The following is a 27,167-nucleotide window of genomic DNA, read 5'->3' as shown; positions in this document are numbered from 1 at the left end:
AAATGTATTTAAAATGAATATAGATAAGCATACCTTGAAATACTGGCGAGAGAGAGAATTTTGCGGCAAGGGAGGTTTAGTAGAGAGAGCGAAGTGTTCCAAAGATGAAAGTAAATGAGTAGGCTTCATGAGGCAAGGAAGTTAAATATTAATGGAACCTGACATTTGGAAACAATAGTAATTGATGTGTTTGTCGCCAAAGGAATGTTCTTGGCAAACGATACATGAAGAACGCCTGACTAAAGTAAATATCAAGGTAAAACAATAGGCTGGAACATCTAAAAGTCAGATAGGAAGATAGCGTCATCTGCTGGTTCAGTTGATGTAAATAGCAGGCAACTTCAGATATAGTCTATAAAGAAGTCAAGTCTAAGAATTACTTTGAATAAGTATGATTAAAGCATATATGAAGAAATCAAATACGTCATCTTGGTGAAGGACTAAAGGCAAATGGGAAAATACATAAAGGACTTTTGTTAATAATTATTCTGTGTAAATGTCAAGACATTTCTACGCATGCCTGAACCAGTGGACTTCTGCTATAAATAGTGTAACCTGTCTGACTTCCAGTGCGCTTCAGATATTGTTTCTGAACGCCCTATCAACCTTGATAGTAAAAATGCCTGAAATCAATTGCTGTCTCTGTCTCCTTTCCTCTCTGATTGTGCTCTAAATGATCTTGGGTAACGTATGTTCCGCAACAAATGGGGGCTCGTCCGGGATCTGAGCCAACAGAGAGGAAACAGAAACGAAGCCTCTTGAGGGCTTGATTGCCTCCACTCAGCAGGTCAGGTAAGACGATGATCAGAAGGGGCGATACGGGTACCCACTGAAAGAAACGACCCGGCTGATCCTTGCCTTCCCTGCCTCCAGACTGGGGTACATTGAGAATTAACAGCTTTGATTCCATGGCACAGGTAAGGGAAAAGGCTAGCCTTAAAGGGAAAAGGTACATGAGAAATACCTGGGGAATATTTCACTGTGAGATTACTGCAGAAATCAAGTGGAAACCCCGAGTGACATTTTCGATACAGAAAATCGCACTCACAGGTTGGAGGAATACCCTTTCAGGGGGAAAGTGATCTGTTTCGTGTTTTGTGGTTGTCTTGGTTTATGTTGTTTGTGTCTATATGCTTTACCTCTTCTTGCGGCTTTGCACATTTGTGTATCAATGCCTGTTTTTTGTTGTGAGATGTGTATAATGAAAAGAGACTAATGGTTTCAGGCTTCCAGGAAAAAGCCAAGATGGAAAAGAAAAAGAAAAATGAGAAATGAGAAAAATGAGAGAAAAAAGGAAACATTACGTGCAATATGGTGAAATGGTGCCTGTCTTTTGTGACAAGGAGAAAATGTCCGTTTACATTTTCTGGAAACTTGAATGTATGTGTGTGGCTAGCAAAAAGGAATGTGTGGAAGCTGTTTGTGTTGGGGGAAAAATAATCTTTACAGGTTTCAAATAAAAAAGGAAAAAAGAGGATAATTCAGGAAAAACCTGGAATAATACACATGACGATGGGAAATGCCAAGTTTACATGTTTTCATGTGGGTAAGCAAAACCAAGAAGAAAGTTAAAGGTATGTGAAGAAGGTATGTGTAGGGAAAACAAGAAAAAAGTAAGTCAGAATAAGAGAATAGGGTCAATCACAGGAGAAAAACCAATATGTGTGATTGCCTAGAACAGGGTAGAATTGAAGTGAGAAATGTAGCTAGAGAATGAGGATGAGAATATAGAGAAAGTGATACAGTGGTGATGGAATGACAGGAAGAGAAATGTAAAGATGTAGCATTTGCTTAATAATAAAAAAACTTGAAATGTTGAGATGTGAATGAATAGATTTCCATTTTTGAGAGTTTAGATAAATGTGTGGCAATATTGCAGTTTAGAATAAGTGAATGCATGTATGAAAACAGATTTGGATGCATCAAGACTGTTATGTGAGGTTGATTATGTTTAATTATTATGTGTTTAAATATTTGATGGGTTAAAAGAGAAATTAATTATTATGTGTTGAGAGTATTCAAGAATGGCCACTTGAATGCTCTCACTAGGAAAAGGGAAAGGAAAAATTGGAAACTTTTTGAAAAAGAAAAATTGGAAACTAGTTTTGAAACTGTCCCATACAGGAGAAAAGTGGTGACAATTTGAGATACATTTAAACATAGAAGATTTTGTGGGGAGAGCAGTGACAAATAGAATGTTATGAAGATATTTGCTAATATATTTTATTAATTGACATGTACACCCCCTCTTAAAAGTCCAAAAATGTCGGCAACTGAATTGATAGGTGAATGAAGATAGATGAGGGTAATCTGATATGGAAGTGAAGGGGAATTAAGCATTAAGAAAAGAAGTACAGATTTTGGAAATGGTATTAATTATATAACCACATTGGCCTGTTATAGTATCCCCTGTTTTGTCAGAAGACCCAGAGTGGCTGAACGATCTTGGAAGTGTGATCCCTGTAATAAAAGTGGAAAGGGTCTAGTGCTTGACGAATTCCCACTGCTTGATAGTAAAAATGCCTGAAATCAATTGCTGTCTCCGTCTCCTTTCCTCTCTGATTGTGCTCTAAATGATCTTGGGTAACGTGTGTTCCGCAACAAGCCGAAGTACTTGATAATGAGGACACAGGATAGCTTGGAGAAGACAATGATGTTGGGGAAAATGAAGGAAAATGAAGGAAAAAGGAAGAGGGGCTGACCAAGGGCAAGATGGATGGATGGTATCCTTGAAGTGACTGGCTTGATCTTGAAGGAGCTGGGGTGGTGACGGCCGATAGGGAGCTCTGGCATGGGCTGTTTTATGAGGTCATGAAGAGTCGGAAGTGACTGAACGAATAAACAACAGCAACCAAAAGATCTGGGAAGATCTGGTCTATTAGCGGCAATGGGGAACTTAAGAGACTCCCTTTTACAGCATCAGACTTAAGAAATCACCTGTCCCAGAATCCAAAAAACCTGGGATCAGATCCTGGAATATAGGGCCTGTCTGGATGGACCCTTAAACCCAACCTACTTAATCTCTGCCTTACAGATCTGAGACTGGCTTGGGAAGTTTTTTTTTAGCCATGTTTACTTACTTCTATCTGATTGAACCTGTCACTGGGAAGGAGCCAGAAATGCCATCCTAACACAAAAAGAAAAAACGTTTAGGGTCACAAAAGCATGACCCCTGCAACCATGCTCTAAGGCAGGGATCCTCAAACTAAGGCCCAGGGGCCGAATACAGCCCTCCAAGGTCATTTACTGGCCCTTGCTCAAGGTCAACCTAAGTCTGAAACGACTTGAAAGCACACAACAACAACAACAACAACAACAACAACCCCATCTCATCAGCCAAAAGCAGGCCCACACTTCCCATTGAAATACTAGTAAGTTTATATTTGTTAAAACTGTTCTTCATTTTAATTATTGTATTGTTTTTTGCACTACAAATAAGATAAGTGTAATGCGCATAGGAATTCATTCATGTTTTTTGCAAATTATAATCCGGCCCTCCAACAGTTTGAGGGACTGTGACCTGGCCCTCTGTTTACCAAGTTTGAGGACCCCTTCTCTAAGGCAGTGGTTCTCAACCTCCATAAATGTTGTGACCCCTTAATACAGTTCCTCCTGTTGTGGTGACCTCAACCATGAAATTATTTTCATTCCTACTTCATAACATTGCTACTGTTATGAATCATAATGTAAATATCTATATGCAGGATATGACGCTTAAGCAATGGAAAAGACACAATAACTTGGCACAAAGGCAAGAGGAAATAACAGACAACTTTACTCTTGTCAGCAGAGTCAAAACATAAACTTGCAGTGTTGCATACAAAATAAACAGTGCAAAAAACTTACATAGTCCTTGTAAGAGTTACAGAATGCAAAGAGCATGGCTTCTTCATCTTCCTTCAAATGAGCAGCACAAATGGTTGAGCTAAATGCTGTGGGCATAAACTCCTCAAAGTAAAAGCCAAAGTGTATTCTAAAACACATACGTTTGTTTGTGGCTCAAACTTACTAGCTGACGTAGATTAGCAGCTGCACATAATGATTAACAGTATAAGGTTTTCTTTAACACACACACTTGGTGTTGATCCTTTTACAACTTACTGTAACACAGGATATATTTTCATTCACTGGACCAAATTTGACACAAATTGCCAATATGCTCAAATTTGAATACTGGTGGAGTGGGAAGGGGACTTGTTTTGTCATTTGGAAGTTGTAGTTGCTGGGATTTTTAGTTAGCCTACAATAAAAAGCATTCTGAACTCCACCAACGATGGAATTGAAACAAACTTGGCACGCAGAACTCCCACAACTAATAGAAAGTACTGGAATGGTTTGGTGGGCATTGACCTTGAGTTTTGAAGTTGTAGTTCTCCTACATCTAGAGATCACTGTGGACTCAAACAATGATGGATCTGGACCAAACTTGGCACGAATATTCAATATACACAATTCAAAGTGCTGGTTTTAACCTTGAAAGCCTTGAACGGTTCTGGCCCAGATTACTTGTCCGAACATATCTCATGCTATGAACCATGACGAAGCTTAGGATCGTAAGGAGAGGCCCTGCTCTCTATCCCACCACCTTCGCAAAAGCGGTTGGTGGGGACAAGAGACAGCGCCTTTTCAGCAATGGCCCCATCTGTGGAATTCCCTCCCTAAGGACATCAGGTTAGCCACCTCCCTCCTGTCCTTTAGAAGACAACTGAAGACCTGGCTCTGTGGCCAGGCGTTTGATTAGATGATAGTGACAATAGGAAAGGAATTTGGGTTGCGACACTGGATTTCCCAGTTTGATTTTTGGTTTTACTGGCATTTTAATATTATCCGGTAAATGAAGGTATTGGCTGATGTGTTTGATGTTTTAAGACGATTTTACTGTTTTAAAGTTTTATTGTATTCTTTGATGTATATGTTGCAAGCATCGTTGATGCCTATGTGAGGCCGCTCTGAGTCCCCTTTTGGGGAGAAGGGCGGGATAGAAATGTACGAAATAATAAATAATATATCCAAATGTGAACACTCGTGGAGCTGGAGAAAAAAGATCTTGACATTTGGGAGTTGTAGTTGCTGGGATTGATAGTTCACCTTCAATCAAAGAAGGAGGGAATTGGGCCAAACTTCCCACACAGGGCCCCCATGACCAACAGAAAATACTGTGCTTTCTGATGGTCCTTAGCGACCCCTCTCACACCCCATCATGACCCCCCCCCCAGGGGTCCCGATGCCCAGGTTGAGAAATGCTGCTCTAAGGCAATAATGCTACTTCCATCTCCATTAAAGTGTTGGGCTGCTTTGTGCTCTTTGCTGCAGTATTACCCTACTTATAATTTGTCCTTGTTGCATCCAGAGAACATCTGGTCACATCTCCTGGACCTCCCTTCCTCGTGGCTGCTTTGCATACTACCAATTTGGGAGTGAGGGTGCCCTTTTTTGTCTTTTTGTTCCTATAACTTTTGTTGAGGGTCTATAAAAATCCAGGAAACCTAGAAAATGAGAAGTGAATCTATGGGATGCAGAAGCTGGAGTACATTGTTCTATGCCAGCATTTCTCAACGTGGGGGTCAGGAGCCCTGGGGGGGGGGGTTGAGGGGGTGTCAGAGGGGTCGCCAAAGACCATCAGAAAACACAGTATTTTCTGTTGGTCATTGGAGTTCTGTGTGGGAAGTTTGGCCCAATTCTATCATTGGTGGGGTTCAGAATGCTCTTTGATTGTAAGTGAACTATAAATCCCAGAAACGACAATCCCCAAATGTTATTTCCCCCAAACTCCACCAGTGTCCACATTTGGACATACTGAGTATTCGTGCTGATTTTGGTCCAGATCCATCCTAGCTTGAGTCTCTGGATGGAGGTGAACTACAACTCCAAAACTCAAGGTCAATACCCACCAAAATTCTTCTAGTATTTTCTAGTATTTTCTGTTGGTCATGAGAGTTCTGTGTGCCAAGATTTGTTCAATTCCATTATTGGTGGAGTACAGAATGCTCTTTGGTTGTAGGTAAACTATACATCCAAATGACAAAATCAACCCCTCAACCCTACCAGTATTCAAATTTGGTCATATCGGGTATTTGTGCCAAATTTGGGCCATTGAATGAAAATACATCCTGCATATCAGATATTTACATGACGATTCATAACAATAGCAAACATACAGTTCTGAAGTAGCAACAAAAATAATGTTATGGTTGGGGGTCAACACAACATATGTGGAACTGTATTAAGGGGTCGCGGCACTAGGAAGATTGAGAAACACTGTTCTATGCTGTAGTCATCTCAGCTTGAAACTTAAAACTGGCACCAATTTCAGATGAAACATTTTCAATTATCGGGTCTTTGACCTACGCATTGATGAATTTTTAAACAAATCTGGGGTAATACAAATAATGAGATCCCACACATATTTTTATATGTCTGATATATACACACCATGCATCTTTGCAACTGTTTCTTAATATGTGGATGACTGCCAAGATTTAAGATTTAAAATCACCACCACCGGTTTTCAGGACTGTTCCTTATCTTGATTACTTTACTGACACAACATTATAAGCAAAGTTACTCTGAAATATTATCAAGTTTTATCATGTGAATACCACTCACCAAATATTTCCTGTGAAGGAAGATAATAGAAATTTATAATCTAATTTTTATTGAATGCCATGGCTATTAAGTCTCTTTTTCTGCAAACAAATGTATTTTTGTTTAAATCAACTTGAAAGAGAGTTCATCTGTTTTGAATTAAAAAAAAAACAATAATTTCAACAGAAAGGAAGAGACCATGAAAATGAACAAAATCTGGCTACCAGTATTAAAAAACTCTAAAATTATAACAGCTAAACAACAGAGAGGAAAAAACCAGGCACAGATTAACACCTCCCAGGAACAGATTTTCCCAGGCTCAGGCAGACCTTCAAATGCTAATGAAGGTGATCAGCCAAACATTCACACCTAACTGCAGCAGGGAAGAGCTCCTTGCCCCACCCCAGCCATTCCACAGATATATAAACCCATTGTCCTAATTCCAACAGACCTCATACCTCTGAGGATGCTTGCCATAGATGCAGGCGAAACGTCAGGAGAAATGCCTCTAGAACATGGCTCTATAGCCCGAAAAAAACCCACAAGAACCTAGTGATTCCAGCCATGAAAGCCTTCGACAATTATTATGATTTATTATCAAGTTTATTTATATCCTGCCTTTTCTCTTCATAAGGAGACTCAGAGTGCCTAACATGAAAAGTGTTGCAACACAATTTAAAATAGGCAAAAATGCAAATGTGAGATAGTCTACAAAAGTATGGTAAATCTGTTAAATCTTAACAGGGCCAGAACACTCTTTTCTCTTGTATAGGCCTTTAAATTTGTAGTGTATGAAAAGTGTTGATTCTAGATGCTTTTAATTCCTTATTAGTAATAAAAAAAATGCTATGTGATGAACCTATGGGCCATGAAACACCAGTGGGCCGCGAGGAGGAAAATCTGGTCAACGAGTCTCCTTCCTCTTTATTTATTTTGTCTGGTCCCTGGTCAAAAGAAGGTTGGGAACGACTTTGCCAAAGGAATTCCAATAGGCTTTTATATGCAATGTAAAATAATCATTAAACTATAGCTGGATCTACGCTGCCATATAAAATCCGGATTATTTGCTTTGAACTTGATTATATGGCAGTGTAGACTCATATAATCCAGCTCAAAGCAAGTAATGTGAATTATTTGCTTAAGAAATCTGGATTATATGGCAGTGTAGATCCATCCTATGAGGCAACATAGGCCATTTGGTACCTATTGTTGCTTTCAGTGGTGAGATGTATAAGGCATCACGTACCCTGAACCTATCCATTTTAAATCATTCCTTTGCATTGATCTTAAAACCTAAGATTCAAGTAGATTCTGGGGCGGGGGGGGGGGGGGGGATCCGACATAAGTTTTTTTTTCAAAAATGCACTCCGTTATGCATTGGACTTCATATGCGCACATGCAAATATCTTAATGTAAACACAAGCAGATTTCTTATCCTTTCACCCCAGTTGTTAATTCAAGCTCTGTTTAATATTACAAAGTTTAAAACAGTGGTTCCCAAACTTTTTTTGACCAGGAACCACTTGTCTAGGGACCACTTTGACCAGGGACCACTTTCCAGCATTAGTACCAAAGGGGATACAAATCGGTTTTTGGTCAACTTAGTTATTTGGAGTGCTTTAGTTTCTGATCCAGAACATATGTCATCCAGTAGTCGCCATCTGCTCTCCCACAGAAAACCATATTTAATTTTATTTATTGTGTCAGGGGCAGACCAAACAGTTGCATTGCATTTTTAACAAACAAACAAACCAACAAACAAACAAACCACAAAGTTTGCAAGCTTGGTAGCTGATTAAATATCCTTTGATCAGTAGCATTAATATGGTCCTACTGGTCAAAGGACCATATTTAATGAGCTCAGTACTATAAGAGAGTTTCGCGAGACCAGTTGCTCTCGTTGCAACAGTGTAGTAATGGTGAGGCTGCAGATCATATTTATTTTCTTGAGGACCACTGGTGGTCCACAGACCACAGGTTGGGAACCACTGGTCTAAAAGAAAGACTTTCAGAGAATTGTAATTGCTTTCCCATTCTGCTTCCCTTGAGCCACCTGTGTGTCTGGTGCTCCATGTTTTGATAGATGGATCAGCTGATCAGCATTTTTTGTTTTTTAAAAATATTTTTTTAATTATTTGGCACAAACAATCTAATATACAATCAGAAAATATACACTCAAAAATAATGAAATGTGTCTAGATCTATATTCCAATGGCAACTTGTGCAGAACAAGCATAACATACTTTACAGTTCACTACAATTCAAGACCTTTTCAAAGAAAAGTCTGTGCAAACTAGAATTATCGGTTACAATGTTTTAGAAAAAACTGCTTCAATCTGGATAATAGCAATAGTACCACCAGCCCCTCCCCCCCAATTCCATATCATATGCAAAATTGTAATTGTTTTTTAAAAAAACTCCTTGCAAGGCAGGAAATATATCTTCACAATCAAGAGAATTTCAAAATATGTCTACATACAACATGATTTCATACTAATAAAAAATAACCCCACAAGAATGCATTAAAGCATTTTCTTGTGATTTGAATTTGAGCTTTCTGTGTTACGTACTCAAGTATGAATAACGAAAAAAAATTGCATAAATTGAAAGATGTTTAAAATCACAATCAAATGTTTCATTAACATAATTCCATCATATTTAACTTTTTCAGGAAGCACTTATTTCTAATTTTGGAAAGTTCCAGCTTGTCCAAATAGGATTACCTATTTCTTTTCTTCAAATATTTTTTCTTTTTCCTCCTCCGCCTCCGCCTCCTCTTCTTCTTCTCCTCTTCCTCCCTCCTCCTCCTCTTCTTTTCCTCCTCCTCCTCCTCCTCCTCTTCTTCTTTTCCTCCTCCTCCTCCTCTTCTTCTTTTCCTCCTCCTCCCCCCCCTCCTCCTCCTCTGTTTGTTTTGGGCTTTGAAAGCACATATGTGCGCTGGAGCAGTCCACACAGGGGTGAGGGTAGGAAAGCACGTTTTGGATGACTGCAGTGAATGTGGAGGCAACAATTCACAGCAACCAGTAAAGGCCACAAAGGTTTATTGTGCAACCTGACTGAAAAAGCCTTCAGTCTATTTTCAGTCGATGTTACTTTCTTAACCTGTATTCTCCCAAAAGGTTAACAGTGCTCAACTTGGGGAGTATATAGCAGAGGATGCAGTATGGAAAATACAGTACAGAATAGGTAAAAACAGTATCATACGAAAGCTGACTGGCACAACCTGGGGATCACAACCAGACACAGTGAAGACATCTGCCCTTGCACTATGCTACTCTGCTGCTGAATATGCATGCCCAGTGTGAAACACATCTCACCATGCTAAAACAGTAGATGTGGCTCTTAATGAGACATGTCGCATTATCACGGGCGGTCTGCGCCCTACACCACTGGAGAAATTACACTGTTTAGCCGGTATTGCACCACCCGAACCCGCCAGGAAGTAGCAGCCAATAGTGAAAGGACCAAGGCAGAGACATCTCCAACTCATCCCGTTTGGGTATCAGCCAGCACGTCTATGACTTAAATCAAGAAATAGTTTTCTAAGATCTACAGAGACACTCGCTGGAACACCTCAGCAAGCGAGAATCCAAAAGTGGCAGGCTCAAACCCAGAACCTCAACCAATGGCTGATACCAAATGAGAGACTCCCCCCTGGGCACACAGAGGACTGGGCGACTTGGAAGGCGCTGAACAGACTGCGCTCTGGCACCACAAGATGCAGAGCCAACCTTCAGAAATGGGGCTACAAAGTGGAATCCATGGCATGCGTGTGCGGAGAAGAGCAAACCACTGACCACCTGCTGCAATGCACCCTGAGCCCTGCCACATGCACAATGGAGGACCTTCTCACAGCAACCCCAGAGGCACTCCAAGTGGCCAGCTACTAGTCAAAGGACATTTAATCAACTACCAAGCTTGCAAATTTTGTGTTTTGTCCGTTTGTTTGTTTTGTTCTGTTAGAAATGTAATACAATTATCTGGTTGCCCCCAACACAATAAATAAATCCTTCTCTGGAGGTTTCTAAGCAGAGGATGGATGGACATCTATTGGGAATGCTTAGATTGTGTATGCCAAAGGGTTGGACTGGATGGCTCTATGATTCTATGGTATGCATTGCAATAATAGAGATAGTCAAAGTATGGAAAACATATAGACAATTTAGCAATATAGAACTGATTAAACAGAATATGGGCCATATCTTTATCTGAAAAATTAACATACAAATTATTATTAGAAGAGAAATAAGAGAATTATTTCAAAGTCATACAGAAGCCATTCATCAGCAACATGTGCCAGAACAATAACAAATTTAAACCACCCTTATATCGAATGAGACTTTGGATAAATGATTGGTGTAAGGCGTTTCTCAACCTGGGGGTCGGAACCCCTGGGGGGGGGGGTCACGAGGGGATGTCAGAAGGGTCACCAAAAACCATTAGAAAACACAGTATTTTCTGTTGGTCATGTGGGTTCTGTGTGCGAAGTTTGGCCTAATTCTATTGTTGGTGGCATTCAGAATGCTCTTTGATTATAAGTGAACTATAAATCCCAGCAATTTCAACTCCCAAATGTCAAGGTCTGTTTTCCGCACTCCACCAGTGTTCACATTTGGGTATATTGAGTATTTGTGCCAAGTTTGGCCCTGAATCCATCATTGTTTGGGTTCACAGTGCTCTCCGGATGTAGGTGAACTACAACTGCAAAACTCAAGGTCAATGCCCACCAAACCCTTCCAGTATTTTCGGTTGGTCATGGGAGTTCTGTGTGCCAAGTTTGGTTCGATTCCATTATTGATGGAGTTCAGAATGCTTTTTCACTATAGCTTAACTATAAATCTCAGCAACTACAACTCCCAAATGACAAAATCAATCCACTTCCAATCCCACCAGTATTCAAATTTGGCCGTATCAGGCATGCCAAATTTGGTCCAGTGAATGAAAATACATCTTGCATATCAGATATTTATACTACAATTCATAATAGTAGCAAAATTACTGTTATGAAGTAGCAACAAATATATGAAGTAGCAACATGAGGAACTGTATTAAGAGGTCGTGGCATTCAGAAGGTTGAGAAACTCTGGTGTAAGGTAAGACTATTATTAATTTAAAAATACATCAGAGGATACTTTATTAGTAAGAGGATTGACAGGGAAGAAGTTTGCTGTAAAGTTATACTATATATATTGTAAAAATTTAATAACAAATATAAAACAAGTATAAACATTCCTGTACATATACACACGGTTAGCAATAAAGCAGCCAATACAAATCAAGACTAGGAGTTGAACTCATTGGAACTGAGTTGAAAATTATTATTTAATTGGTATACTAGTCAAATAAGTTTGAAATAAACTTTAATATAGGTCTCGATGACTGAGAAAATAAAGTGCAATCACTCAGTGCAACCCAGAGGTGACCTCTGGATTTTGAATACTCAAATCCCATTGGTCTCAGCAAGAATTCTGGGTCTTAATAGGCCAAAACATCTTAAAACACACACCATCAAAAAGACTGATTTTATACAAACTGTACACTAATTTTTTTGTACAGAATGCAACCACTGACTATTCTTTTCAATGGGATGAAGAACGAAGGTATTGCAAAGAGGGTATTGCTTTTACACAAGGCCCTAAGTGAATAAGTGAAGCAATGGTTAAGTGAAACCGCACATCAGTTTTGCAGATACCAGAGTCAATCTGCATACAAGTAGGGATTCTTGGTGAAACTAGTGGAGTCTTATCTTAAAGTCTAGACCAGGGGTCTACCAACTTTTTAAGCAGAGGGCCAGGTCGCAGTCCCTCAAACTGTTGGAGGCCCGGATTATAATTTGAAAAAAACATGAATTCCTATGCATGTTGCACATATCTTATTTGTAGTGCAAAAAACATTTAAAACTACAATAATTAAAATGAAGATCAATTTTAACAAATATAAACTTATTAGTATTTTAATGGGAAGTGTGGGCCTGCTTTTGGCTGATGAGATAGGATTGTTGTTGTTGTGTGTTTTCAAGTCATTTCAGACTTAGGTTGACCCTGAACGAGGGACAGGTAAATGACCTTAGAGGGCCGTATCCGGCCCTCAGGCCTTAGTTTGAGGACCCCTGGTCTAGACTTGAAGAAAGCTGATTTCAGCAAATTTAAAGTAACACTGGGCGTGATCCCATGGCCTGGAATACTAAAAGGGAATGAAATTCATGATTGGTAAGTGTGTCTCAAAAGTGAACTATCAAAGATACAATTTCAAAAACTTCCAAAGAGGAAGTTTCACAAGGTTTTTAGCTTTCTCTACCAAAGAGAAAGAGTGCTGATGCTTCACCGAAGATCTAACTCCGAAGATTCCATAAAATTGCCCTTTGACATGTTAAATTGCATTAGTTCTACAATATAGATGCACCATAGGATAGAGAAAAATGGATTCCTATTGCTTGGAGAAGAGGAGGTTGAGAGAAGACATGAAAGTTTACGTATGTCACATGGAGGAGGAAACTGGTTCTCTACTGCTCTGGAGAATAGGACATGAACCAATAGGTTCAAATTGCAGGAAAAGAGATTCCACCCAAACACTGGGAAAACTTCCTGATTATAAGAGCTATCAATTGTGGAAAATCCTTCCCCGGAGTGTGGTGGTCTTCTCATTTGGATATTTTGAAACAGAGACTGGGTGGCCCTATGTTGGGATTGCTTTAATTATATATTCCTGCATGGCATAGGATTGAACTGGATGGCTCCTGTGGTTTCTTCCAACTCAATATTTATTGGATTTCATTTTTTTCTAAAATGTGTGGCCACTAAATACCCTAAAAGCAGCAGATCCTATCTGATCTTGGAAGCTGTTGATGGTGGTTATTAGAAAAAAATAATCAAGGCATGTGTTACTAGAAAAACTAGGTCATCCAAGGGTTAAGATGTTGCCTGGATGAGTGACCATACAGGCCAGGCTAAGGCACCTTCTGGTCAGCATCATTTCTGGGGAGTGGATACAGTTTCTATTATAAGATGAGATCATGTAGTCACTTGCTCTCTTTCACTATCGATCTCCTGCTGTGGCTGTCGGAGTGAGTACCATGTAGATACTGTGGAACCATAATAAAATCTTTGAACTGCCCAGAACTCTGGGCTGAAAGCTGTGGTCCAGTGTGCTTAAGCCAAAGAAGCAGGGAGGAAAAGAGCTCCAGAAGAGCACAGCAAAAGGGATGCATGTGACTGCAGGACAAAGGGGAATTTCAATGCCACTGCTTTCTGGCTCTCCCTTAACAGAAGCTAAGTTAGATACTTTAACTGGGAGACTGTGAATGAATGGCAGCTGCCCATGAATGTTACAGGCCAGCAGTCCTCAAACTTTTTAAGTCAAGGGTCAATTCACTGTCCCTCAGACAGTTGGGGTACCTAACTATTGTTTGAAAAAAAAACATGACAAAATTCCTATGTATACTGCACATACCTTATTTGTAGTGCAAAAAAATTGGAAGAACAATACAATATTTAAAATAAAGAACAATTTTAACCAACATAAACTAACCAGTATTTCAATGAGAAGTGCAGGTCTGCTTTTGGCTGATGAGATAATCAATTACCGTATATTCTGGCATACAAGGCAACTGGGGGCATAAGATGACCCCCCCCCCCAACTTTTCAACACAAAATACAGAGTTAGGGATATTCTCGCCGTTTAAGATGACTCCGCATTCCATGGAGCCCGGCTGGGGTTGATGGCCTCCTGGTCTGTCCCTACGGCCCCTGCCACTCTACCCACTTTACTTTCAAGGCCCTCCTCTGCCCTGCCGCTCACCTCCTCCAAAGGCCACTGGGCTTGCCTTAGGCCCAAGAAAGCGCCTCCGGAAGATGACTCTCAGCAGCCCCAGGCGGCAGTGTGCCTGGGATGTGCTTGCTGAGGCATTCTGGGAGCCGTAGGAATCAGGGAACTCCAGAACGCCTCAGCAAGCACATCCCAGGCACGCCACCACCGGGGCTGCTGGGAGTCGTCTGAAGGTGTTTCCTTGGGCCTAGACAAGCCCAGTGGCCTTCGAAGGAGGTGAGCGTCGGGGGCAGAGGAGGGCCATGAAAGTAGAGCAGGGAGAGCAGCGGGGGCCGCAGGGACCATGGCAATATGGCCTGCCATTCCTCCTCCCCGTGTCCTCCCTCTGCCCTCCTCCTCTTCCTCCCTCCCTCCTAAGATAGTTGGATATTTTTTCTTTTAATTATTATTATTTTAATTTTATACTTGGCATACTAGACGACCCCTGACTTTTCATAAGATTTTCCAGGCCTAAAAAGTCGTCTAGTACTCCAGAAAATATGGTAATTAGGACTGCTACTGTAGTGTGCTTTCAAGTCGTTTCAGACTCAGGGTGACTCTAAACCTAAAGTTTAGGGTGGGGACTGGGTAAAGGACCTTGGAGGGTCACATTAGGTTCATAGGCTTTGGTTTAGGGACTCCTGCTGTATGCTTTAATTCAGAGGAAGGAGCTGGCAAAACCACCTAAGAGTATTCCTTGACTAAGAAAATCCTATGAAATTCATAGGACAGGCATCTTGAATTACATACACATAGAAGACAAGGGGGAAAAAATTAAGTACAAAAGTACTTTGGATTCCACGTGGAATGCTGCCTTGCTTCTGGCTTGCTTTTTTGAAATTCAGATACAACTAAGTCGATTTGTCTTTTTTTTCTTCTTATTATTATTGGCCACTCCATAATATAGTTTGCATAAGGAGACAGATCACTCAACTGATGATTCAGAAAGAAAAAAAGTGACAATGTCATCCAGCCAAATGACAAGAATTCCTGTTGAAATGGACCAGAAATCTCCATGTAAACCATATGACTCAATAAAGAACAGTACCGACCAAAATCAAGACTATCAGATTCAATGTTTACACACCACATCAGTTATAATTTCTTCTGTAACAGCGTTTACTGTTAGATCTTGGCCATCCGTATGCAAATTTGTGGGCTGATCCTCTAACCTTTCTGCAACTCCATGGTCTTTGTCCCCATGTCCTTGATTGGTAGTTTGGGGAGATGTATCCTCAACACCAACAGAACCAAGTTTCTGTGACTCTGTCAACTGCTTTCTACTTTCTGCCTCCTGCTGTTGCAACAGTTGCTCCACCTCTATTTCAAGTTGCAGATTTTCTTCATCTGCTTCCACTTCCAGCTGATGCATTAACTCCTCCAATTTTTGGGCCTTACGAAGCTCATTTTGCTGTACAATAGTGCACAAGTGCTCTGTGAGCTGTTCTTTGAGTTCTGCTTTCTTCTGGAGATCTAGCTTTGCAGCCACATATTCAGTTTCTGCCTTGTCATATCGCTTCCTGGAAAAAAAAATCAGTCATTTAATTATGTTTGCCACACATAATGTTTGTATACTCTGGCAAAAGGAATCATTTTTGCAGTATGGATACCAACTACCAAAACCGATAAAAGAAAATGGTGCACATTAGATCTCCACCACTGGTGTATTTGAGAAAGCAAGCTCTAATTTATGAGCACAACAAATGGGATTGGCAACGAAATGTTTCCGTATAGCCTCACCACAATCTTTTCGGGTGTTCGGCTAGCATTGAACAGGGTGCATGGACATAGGCATGAGGATCTTCTATAAACCTTCCCTCCTGTGCTTTCTAGCTCCAAACATCTCAGATTTCTGATTAATTAAGAAGTTATTTCAGTACACTATGAAAGAGAGGCCTTCCGAATACTGAGAAAGGAAACTTGTTTGAGTTTGTTAACATTCTCCTTCCCAAAATATTCCCATGCAGAACACAACGGAATTTTTTTTTTAGTTTTATTAAATTTGTTCACTACTGTAAAAGTGATGGGCAAACTTCTGACATGGAAATTACAGAGGAAATTATGATAGTCTTGCATGGCAATCTGCTCCCTTCTGTGTGAATTGTGCCAAAAATGAATCTATAGCCAGTGGAGTTCTTTAACAAAATAGTTAGGTGCTCCTGTTTCCTGTGATTGGCTCCAGTCATCATTCCGGCTGCAGTATTTTGGACCATTTAAGGTATTGCAATTACGGATATTTTAAATTAATTGATCTTGAACCACAAGGAAAATCTCTGCACAATCATGGGAATAATGATGTATCTGCTGAATAACTTCAGTATATATATTAGAAGGGTGCAATTCACCCAAAAGGCATGTCATTTCAGGGTCCATTTTCGGCAAACTCTTCATTCTGTTTACTGGGGTTACTCAAATCTGGAGGGGTGTTGCCATTTTCATTCAGCAAAGATTCGGCCCACAGGCTACAATGGGAAATTTTAAAGGCTCATTCCTCAGCCATTTTAAGGCCTATCTGCATGAAACCTACCTCAGATTTAGACCCCATTTACAACTGCAGGCCGGACAAGTTTCAAAACAATTCCCCAACCTACTGATTTTTTAAGAATTATTTTAAGTTTTAACCGTAACATTTTTTAAAAATAAGACAAACCACAAGAGAGTGTTCTGGGAATTGTAGTCGCCAGTTGTGTCTACTTTCAGCCAATCAGAGCATGGACCACTGCCACCTCAGCAGTCAGGCACCCCTGAATACCGCCAGCAGATCCCTGCCCAGGCAAACGAAAAGGCCAGAAGAGGCACCATGGCAGAAAGACTAGGGAAGATAGCTGCTCCTTTTAAGTTATCCCAAGATGAACTAATCTCTTGCCTTTCACCACTTTACTCCAAGAAAGAGATGATTCCTTTTTTGATATGAGTTAAGGTACAGTGACACTGACCCATGAATACATCAGTCTGGGGTTTTGGGGTTGATGTTTGACTGAAATTTCTAGACTGATACATGATTTCATAGACTATCGCATACCTGGTTATGATTTAGACAAATATGACATATGATTGAGACCAGGGCACAATATCATTTACAAATGAGCCAAGAAGAATCATAGAATCAAAGATTTGGAAGAGACCTCATGGGCCATCCAGTCCAACCCCCTGCCAAGAAGCAGGAATATTGCATTCAAATCACCCCTGACAGATGGCCATCCAGCCTCTGTTTAAAAGCTTCCAAAGAAGGAGCCTCCACCACACGCCGGGGCAGAGAGTTCCACTGCTGAATGGCTCTCACAGTCAGGAAGTTCTTCCTCATGTTCAGATGGAATCTCCTTTCTTGTAGTTTGAAGCCATTGTTTCGTGTCCTAGTCTCCAGGGAAGCAGAAAACAAGCTTGCTCCCTCCTCCCTGTGGCTTCCTCTCACATATTTATACATGGCTAGAAAAGCACATAGTAATAGTGGCATAAGAATACTTTGCTACCAGGAAAGAAAATAACGAAGGCAAATAATAATGCCCATAAGAATGAGCTAACAGAAAGACACAGATGGTTGTATGCTGATTCCTTACCGAGCATATGAATAATCCAAACTTGCCTGGTCAATCCTATTTCTCAGTATCCCAATATCGGCAGATACCATAGCATCTAGAGCTTGGAGCTGTTTTTGGATCTTATTTAACTTTATTGTTTCAGCCTGAGTTCTTTTGGATCTTGAAAAGAAAAAGGAAATTATTTATATTTTGATGTTAGAAGAAATCATATATTTCAACATGGGATATGGCTGTTTGTTGTTAATAATAATAATAATAATAATAATAATAATAATAATAATCTTTATTTATACCCCACCACCATCTCCTCAAAGGGGACTTGGGGCGGCTAACATGAGGCCAAGCCCAAAGATACAATACAGCAAAAATAAAATACAAAATATAGAACAACAAAAATTACATCAAAATGAAATACATACAATAGGAAAATAAAATAAATAAAGCAAAATAACATAATGGAAAATCAAAACACATGGGCAAGCCAAATGCACAAGATAAAACGATAAAACACTGGATGAGGTAGGAGTAGAAAAAATGTATTTGAGAGGATCCCAAAAAGGACCTACAGAAGTGTGTATAGGTGCTATAGAGTTGTTTTTTCTCGTCAGTTATAATACAGAAACTGGCCAGCCAAGCTGCTTGTAATTTGCAGAAGAAAGGATTCTTCGATCTATTTTCTTCCACAATGAAAATATTAGTCTAGCTGCGGGCTATGTTTCAAGACATATAGACTGTTTAAAACAGTACAGTTTGACAGGGTTTCTTTTTTCTGAAAAGCTACCTATATTTTCAGAAATGTCCTGTCATTTTAAAATATGGATATGAACACTACTTTAAGTCATCAAGTAAGTTAATAAATTGTTTCAGAAAACTGAGACTTTTAAAACTGGAAACATGTATTAGCTCCAGCAATATCATCACTCTGAGAATGTTGGTTTTGGTGGTTTTTGAATACATCATATTTCTGAAAAACAACGAATATAATTCTGAAAATTCTCATGGAAGCACATTCCATTTTTCCTACAAAATTTGAGGGATTAGTATCAGTTACAAGGAGAAAGGCATCAGGAAGCTTAGTGAAATCTTCCACAGTGGAATTCAATCATCAAATGAGAAAGGGCTTCCTAACAAGGCAAAATTAGGCATACAATACAGAAGCATATGGAAAAAAATATTCAACATGTTCCTTTGGTATGACTGACTGAAGAACACAGAAAAGCCTCCATACCTTTCAGCAATTGCTTTAGCCAACAGAGCTTTCTTGCGTTTGTTCTTTTCTTCCATAAGCTTCTGTTCCCGCTGAAGGATTTCCCACCGAGACTTCTCCTGCCTGAACATTGGGAAAGTCACAACATTAACAAGGAATTTACCTCCATTCCTCTCCCTTCCTCAAGCAACCCTCACAATGATTACATTACTCCATGCTGCACCTTGTAATTTCTTCAGAAATAACTAAAGTCAGATTCATTAATATTTCCTTTGATCATTTTAGGGCATAGGGTATGGAAACCATTCCCTATGAGGAGCAACTTAAAGAGATGGGTATGTTTAGCCTGCAGAAGAGAAGATTGAGAGGAGACATGACAGCCATGTAAAAAATATGTGAGAGGATGTCATCAGGAGGGAGCAGGCCTGTTTTTTGCTGCCCTGGAGACTAGGACTCAATGGATTCAAATTATAAGAAAGGAGATCCCACCTGGTACACGGAAGACTAGGCAACTTGGAAGGCGATGAACAGGCTGCGTTCTGGCATCACGAGATGCAGAGCCAACCCTCAGAAATGGGGCTACAAAGTGGAATCCATGACATGTAAGTGTGAAGAAGAGCAAACCACAGGCCATTTACTACAATGAAGTCTGAGCCCTGCCACATGCACAATGGGGGACCTTATCAGAGTGACACAAAAGGCGCCCCAAGTGGCCAGCTTCTGGTCAAATGACCTTTAGTATAATGCCAAATTTTAACTGTGTTTGCGTTTTTAAATACATTACAGCTGTACCATCAATTCGCTTCTGACACGATAAATAAAATACCTGAAAATTAGGAAGAACTTCCTGACCATAAAAGCTGTTCAGCAGTGGAACTCACTGCCCCAAAATCTGGTGGAAGCTCCTTCTTGGGAGGCTTTTAAACAGAAGCTGGATGGCCATCTGTCAAGGGTAATTTGATTGTGCTTTTTCTGTATGGCAGGGAGTTGAATTAATCCAGTCTCTGCCTGATTTCAATGGGGAAGTTCTGGTTCCGTCTGGCACTGTTAAAAGCCTTGAGGTTGTGTTGGACTCATCGCTGACGATGGAGGCCCAGATCACTGCCATAAGTAAGCAGGCCTTTTTTCATCTTTGACAGGCAAGGAAATTGGCATCCTACCTTTCGGTAGAAGCATTGGCAACGGTAATCCACGCAACAGTCACCACTAGGTTGGACTATTGCAATGCCTTATATGCCGGCTTTCCAATGTCAACAACCTAGAAGATTCGGGTGGTTCAAAATGCGGTGGCCAGGCTGCTAGCGGGATCATCTATAAGATCCCATATCACACCGATTTTGCAACAACTGCATTGGCTACCAATAGAACATCGGATTTCTTACAAGATACTGATCCTGACATTTAGAGCTCAAAATGGCCAAGGACCTTTATATCTTAGGGACCGCCTTATTCCTTTTTTGCATCAGTGATTACCTTGAGGCATCCAGGAAAATCTCCTATACATACCGGGCCCTAGGGAGGTACACCTGGAAGCTACAAGGCGTAGAGCTTTTTCGACCTATGCTCCAATTCTATGGAACTCATTGCTTCCATATATTAGAGCAATGTCAGAGCTGCGACCTTTTCTAAAAGGGCTCAAGACTTGGCTGTTTGGTTGTGCATTTAAGTAATCAGATCTAATTTGCCAAATAGTCACTGTTGAATGTTTTTATGTTGAATGTTTTTATATTGTGACATGCTATTTTAAATTGTAAGTCGCTCGGAGCACCTTGGTGGAGAGCGACTAATTAAGAAATAAAGTGAAGTGAAAACCAATGCATGCTCCCACTGGAGACAACATTAGTTTTAGTGAACAATCACAGGAAAATATGAAAAGATCAGATGTAATTATTAGTACTACTCTATAAACTACTGCAAAATTGGCATATATGAATTAGTCATATAAATTGTGACTTATTATAAATGATAAACATCTAGCAGCTTTATTACAGACTTACTAACAATTCCATTCTCTTCTTTCCCGATGTGTGACTGGGCCCTGCGAGGGAATCACAATTAGATGCTAGTCCCATTTCTTGGTTTATGGTATCCTGTGGTTCTCTTGTTGTCAGAGACTCAGATGGTGACAAGGATGCCTGTGGAGATGGACAACTCCGTTTAGGCCCTGAAAGCCTCTGATTCTGAGGTGACAAGGCTGCTCCATCTGGCAGTTCTGTTTTTTCAGATATCTGCTGGACAATCTTTTTGCCCTGCAAATACTGGTAATTCTGCTTCATAAAAGATTGGTGCTTTTGCTCGGGAAGAGGCTCAGAGCGATCTAAAAAGTACAAATAAGCACAACGTAAGCTTGACTATCTTGAGATAGGGACACACTACAAAAACACACATCAGTAACAGAAAGGAGGACAAACATGGGCCACAAAAATCACAACGTACAGGCAACAAAGTTTTGCTAATATTAGAATTGCAGGAGTGTCAAATAATCAAATCCTCTTCCCTCCACAATATTAATCATTTAGTGCAGAGTTTGGGGAAAGTGTCAAATCTATGAAGAAACATCTCCTGCATAATCCTGTTATTTTTATTCCATTGCAATAACTACCAGACCTGTTAAAATTGCTTTGGATAGGCCTCATCAGATCCAGTATCTCACATATGGTTATCATTATTTTCTAAGGGTGAGCAGACTGGTAGATGGCATATGTTCTCTGTCTCATAAACTAGAGCTGATAGGAGGAAACTAGTCCCATTTTGGGAATCTGCAGGTCAAATATACCCAGAAACACAGCTAACATTTAATAATAATAATAATAATAATAATAATAATAATAAACAAATAAACTTTATTTGTACCCCACCACCATCTCCCCAAGGGGACCCGGGGCGGCTTACATAAGGCCAAGCCTGACAATACAATACATCAGTATAAACCAACACACAGCAATAAAATAAAACAGAAAATAAAAATGCAATACAAAACCATTATAAATAACATATCAGTAATAAAACACAACATTTAAAAACACAAAGATCCAACACTGTGGGCATGGCCTATTCTAATAGATTAAAAAATTTAAAACACTGGGTGTGACAGCAATAAAATGAGTCTGAATAGAGGTTTTAGAGGGTGAGGCACCATTTAAGGCACCAAAATGTGTGTTAGCCAGTGATAATCAACAATACCAAATTTGGCCATATTTCAAAAGAATGAACTGGCAAATCTCACCTCTAAGTACTCCTTCCCTAAGGAAATCCTAGGAAATCTATTGTAAGTTGACAAGAGAGTCCGAAAGCTTCAGCTGTTCCAGAGATCTGCAGGCAGATTACTAACTGGAGCTGTACAGGGAGTGAACAACTCCCATGCTACGGCAGCTCCACTGGCTCCCAGTTTGCTACCGGGTGAAAATTAAAGTGCTGGTCATTACCTTTAAAGCCCTAAATGGTTCGGGTCCAGACTGCCTGACCCCCTGCCTCTCCTCATATGAACCTACGGGACACTGCGTTCATCAAGCGAGGTCCTCCCCTCGTTCCCTCCCGTCCCAAACCCAGTTGGTGGGAATGAGAGAGGTGGGTCTTCTCTGCAGTCGCCCCCTGCATTTGGAGCTCTTTCTCAAATTAGATTAAAATGTCCCCCACGCTCTCCTCTTTCAGAAAAGAATTAAAAACTTATGCTCCATGGCTTATGGAGACACTTGAATATCTGGCTGCCACACAATGAATGGTTCACGGATAGGATTATTCGTACCATCATTGCCTACCTTACTATCAATTTAGAAATATTGCAATAGCAGCATTGGCTGACATAGTGGAAGCCACCAGTTTGAGCCCAGCCTGAGGGACTGCATTTCCTTCTACCAGCCCACTCGTACCCTGAGATCATCAGGAGAGGTCCTTCTTACAGTCCTGCCACCAGCACAAGAATAGTTGGTGGGAATAAGAGAGGGTCTTTTTGGTGACGGCCCCGTGGCTCTGGAACTCCCTTTCTGGAGAAGTACAGTCAGCCCCCTCCTTGCTGGCCTTTTGATCCCAAATTAAGACCTTTCTGTGGAGCCAGGCCTTCCCAGATGAATTATAATTAGCAACGGCCAGATAGCAGTCGGTAATATTTACCTTTAAATGTTATATTGAATTTGGGAATATGACACAGCCTAATGTATAACCTGCTTTTACAAAAAAACCTCAGTGGCCTGAGATTAGGGAATTTTTTAAGTGTATTGTTGTACGTTATTAAGTTATTGTATACAGTCTAGGTAATTGGGTATCTGTGTGACTTGTTTTATGATGTTTATTTGGATGTATTTTTATGTACCGATAATTGTTTTTTTACCACTGTGCGCCACTTTGACTCCCACCATTGGGAGAATAAATGAATAAATAATACTTATACCAAACACAAATGGAGAATTGACAGATACATATACATACATACACACACATACTTGCATCAAAGAGATGCAGAATTGACAGATACACATACTGGGCTATGGCGCAGTTGGCTAGAAGTTAGCTGCATTAAATCCCCACTGACCAAAAGGTCGTGAGTTCGAAGCCAGCCCAGGTCAGAGTAAGCTCCTGACCATTTGTCTAGCTTGCTGTCAAACTTTGCAGCCCGAAAGACAGTTGCATCTGTCAAGTAGCAAATTTAGGTAGCACTTATGCGGGGAGGCTAATTTAATTAATTTACGACACCATAAAAATCTCTAGCAGCAGGTGAAAGAATGGGGAAGTACTCCATCAAGGACTCTGTGTCACAAGTGGACCATGAAGCAGCCAGAACTTGAGCATATGAAGCTGGAATGTTAAATTACCTCTGTGTTTGTCTATATATGTTGTATGTCTATGGCATAGAATGTTTGCCATGTATATGTGCATTATAATCCGTCGTGAGTTCCCTGCCGGGTGAGAATGGCAGAATATAAATACTGTAAATAAATACATAAATACATACACATACTTGTACCAAAAACAGATACAACATTGACAAGATACACATACATGCAGACATACTTGCAGCAAATAGATGCAGAACTGACAGATACACACACATAAATACACACACATATTTGTACCAGACACAGATGCAGAACTGACAGATACATACACATAAATACACACACAATATCGAGGATAGTTTTGATGGTGTGGTGAATGAATTAGAACCAGACATCCTGAGAAATGAGGTTGAATGGGCCTTAAGAATCATTGCTAACAACAAGGCAGCAGGAGACGACGGGATCCCACCTGAACTGTTTAAAATCTTGAAAGATGATGCTGTCAAGGTTATGCATGCCATATACCAGCAAATATGGAAAACACAAGAATGGCCATCAGACTAGAAAAAATCAAATTATATCCCCATACCAAAAAAGGGAAATGCTAAAGGCTGCTCAAACTTCCGTACAGTGGCCCTTATTTCTCATGCCAGTAAGGTAATGCTCAAGATCCTGCAAGGAAGACTCCAGCAATACATTATTTATTATTTATTTACAGCTTTTATATTCCGCCCTTCTCACCCCACAGGGGACTCAGGGCGGATTACAGTGTACACATATATGGCAAACATTCAATGCCAATTTTTGACATACAAACATATACAGACATACACAGAGGCTATTTAACTTTTTCTGGCTGCCAGGGGAGCTGTCGCTTTCATCGTCCATCTGCGACGCTGATGAAGCACTTCTGCATTCCCCGCATGGCAACAAAGATCCACATAGTTAAAGCAATGGTATTCCCTGTAGTCACCTATGGACGTGAGAGCTGGACCATAGGGAAGGAAGAGAGATGCTTTTGAACTGTGGTGTTGGAGGAAAGTGCTGAGAGTGCCTTGGACCGTGAGAAGATCCAACCAGTCCATCCTTCAGGAAATAAAGCCTGACTGCTCATTGGAGGGAAAGATAGTAGAGGCAAAGTTGAAGTACTTTGGCCACATCATGAGAAGAAAAGAAAGCTTAGAGAAGACAATGATGCGCGCTTGGTGGGGACGCTGGACAGGGCCTTTTCCGTGGTGGCCCCCCGACTCTGGAACACCCTCCCCAAAGACCTTAGACAGGCCCCTACATTGGCTGTCTTTAGAAAGAACTTGAAGACCTGGCTTTTCCGATGCGCCTTCCCAGATTAGGAAATCTCCACTACCAAGTCCCATAAGCACTTTATCAGAACCAATGATTGCTGCACATCGCACTTACCCTAGAAGCCCTATATACACCTCCTGTCACATCAGGACTTTTAATCTTTGTACCCATTCTCTGGCCCGGCCCAGTTTTATTGTGTTTTAGTGTATTGTGCCTGTTGTTTATTTTGCTTTATTCTGTTTTTAATTTGTTTGATTTGCTTAGATTGTATTGTTATGTTGTGTGTTGAGGCCTCGGCCTGTGTAAGCCGCATCGAATCCTTTGGGAGATGCTAGCGGGGTACAAATAAAGTTTAATAATAATCATAATAATGCTGGAGAAAATGGGAGGTAAAAGGAAGAGGGGCCGACCAAGGGCAAGATGGATGGATGGCATCCTTGAAGTGACTGGACTGACCTTGAAGCAGCTGGGGGTGGTGACGGCCGACAAGGAGCTCTGGCGTGGGCTGGTCCATGAGGTCACGAAGAGTCGGAAACGACTGAACGAATGAACAACAACAAACTTGTATCAAACACAGATGCAGACCTGACAAGACAGTAGCAACAGACTGCAAACCCAGAGGGAAACCTTCGCTATTTCTGAGATTTGGATCCTGAGTTTGAAAGTTAAGCACAGCGGAAGGAGAACTTTTTCCACATGCGGAAGCACGTCCTCCTCAGGGGCCCAGGAGCCTCTCTTCCCTTCTGGAAGACGCTGGAGGTGGGAAACAGAGGAGGCCTCTGCGACAAAGCCTTCCCCCACCCAAGAGCCGCCTTTCTTTCTCTGCGAGGGTTACCTTTGCAGCGGCCCTGGACCCGCCGGAGCTCCCGCTCGGAGAACCCGCCCCAGCCCTGCGCCATGCCGCCTCCTCTCTCCTCCTCCTCCCACTGCCACGTCCCTCGGACCCGCCCCTCCGCTCAGGAAATGCTGGTGATTGGCTCAGGCCTAGCGGAAGGGCCGGCGCGGCCAATAGCGACGGAGACGCTTCAGCGCGGCCTCTTCTTTGCCTCGCGCCTGCAGGGGAGGCGCGAGGACAGGTTATGTTCCTTCTAAGACCCGGCTTCCCAGCGCGGCGCATGCGCAGTTTGCTTCTTCAGGCTAGTGCCAAGGGAGAGGAGAGCCCAGTCCTCATAGAGAGAAAGGCATGGGAAGTTCATTACTGAGTCCTGAGCACAAAAAAAACTGAATCCCAAAGACCCCCTCCTCTTAGTGTTCTTTTAACATTAACAGTCATACAAAATATATACAGGCAGCCCTCAAGTTGCTGGCAAAGGTTTGGTAGAATCATAGAATCAAAGAGTTGGAAGAGACCTCATGGGCCATCCAGTCCAACCCTCTGCCAAGATGCAGGAATATTGCATTTAAATCACCCCTGACAGATGGCCATCCAGCCTCTGATTAAAAGCTTCCAAAGAAGGAGCCTCCACTACCCTCCAGGGCAGAGAGTTCCACTGCTGAACAGCTCTCACAGAAAGTTTTTCCTCATGTTCAGATGGAATCTCCTTTCTTGTAGTTTGAAGCCATTGTTCCATTGCTTGCTCCCTCCCTGTGACTTCCTCACATATTTATACATGGCTATCATATTTCCTCTCAGCCTTCCCTTCTTTGGGCTAAACATGCCCAGCTCATTAAGCCACTCCTCATAAGGCTTGTTCTCCAGACCCTTGATCATTTTAGTCGCCCTCTTCTGGACACATTCCAGCTTGTCAATATCTCTCTTGAATTGTGGTGCCCAGAATTGGACACAATATTCCAGATGTGGTCTAACCAAAGCGGAATAGAGGGATAGCATTACTTCCCTAGATCTAGACACTATACTCGTATTGATGCAGGCCTATTGATGGTAGGTTTGTTCTTAAGTTGAATTTGTTTGTAAGTCGGGACAGGTACATTTTTATGTGTAACTCCACAGCCAAATAC

The 27,167-nt window shown here is 41.1% G+C and overlaps 1 protein-coding gene across 1 annotated transcript; it reads right to left on the bottom strand.

Moving 5' to 3' along the window:
- Nucleotides 1-14,597: 14,597 nt before the first annotated feature.
- On the bottom strand, nt 14,598-26,121 carry GORAB (golgin, RAB6 interacting). Its single transcript, XM_060774349.2, has 5 exons — nt 26,044-26,121; nt 21,136-21,451; nt 19,156-19,257; nt 17,946-18,086; nt 14,598-15,908 (listed from the first exon to the last, which is right to left on the bottom strand). The coding sequence occupies exons 1-5, from the start codon at nt 26,105-26,107 to the stop codon at nt 15,461-15,463; spliced, it is 1,071 nt and encodes a 356-aa protein (XP_060630332.2). The 5' UTR covers nt 26,108-26,121; the 3' UTR covers nt 14,598-15,460.
- Nucleotides 26,122-27,167: the final 1,046 nt, after the last annotated feature.

The sequence above is a fragment of the Anolis sagrei genome, chromosome 4, assembly GCF_037176765.1.
Source record: "Anolis sagrei isolate rAnoSag1 chromosome 4, rAnoSag1.mat, whole genome shotgun sequence".
Taxonomy (NCBI): domain Eukaryota; kingdom Metazoa; phylum Chordata; class Lepidosauria; order Squamata; family Dactyloidae; genus Anolis; species Anolis sagrei.
Note: the sequence above shows the minus strand (reverse complement) of the source record. Positions and strands in the feature narration are given on the sequence as shown.

Bases quoted from the DNA above. Each gene is read 5' to 3' on its own strand.
- GORAB (XM_060774349.2), bottom strand. From the start codon at position 26,107: ATGGCGCAGGGCTGGGGCGGGTTCTCCGAGCGGGAGCTCCGGCGGGTC. The intron at 21,452-26,043 runs GTAACCCTCGCA...TGTACTTTTTAG, and splicing joins GGTCCAGGGCCGCTGCAAAG to ATCGCTCTGAGCCTCTTCCC. The intron at 19,258-21,135 runs GTTAGTAAGTCT...CCCAATGTTCAG, and splicing joins GGAAAGAAGAGAATGGAATT to GCAGGAGAAGTCTCGGTGGG.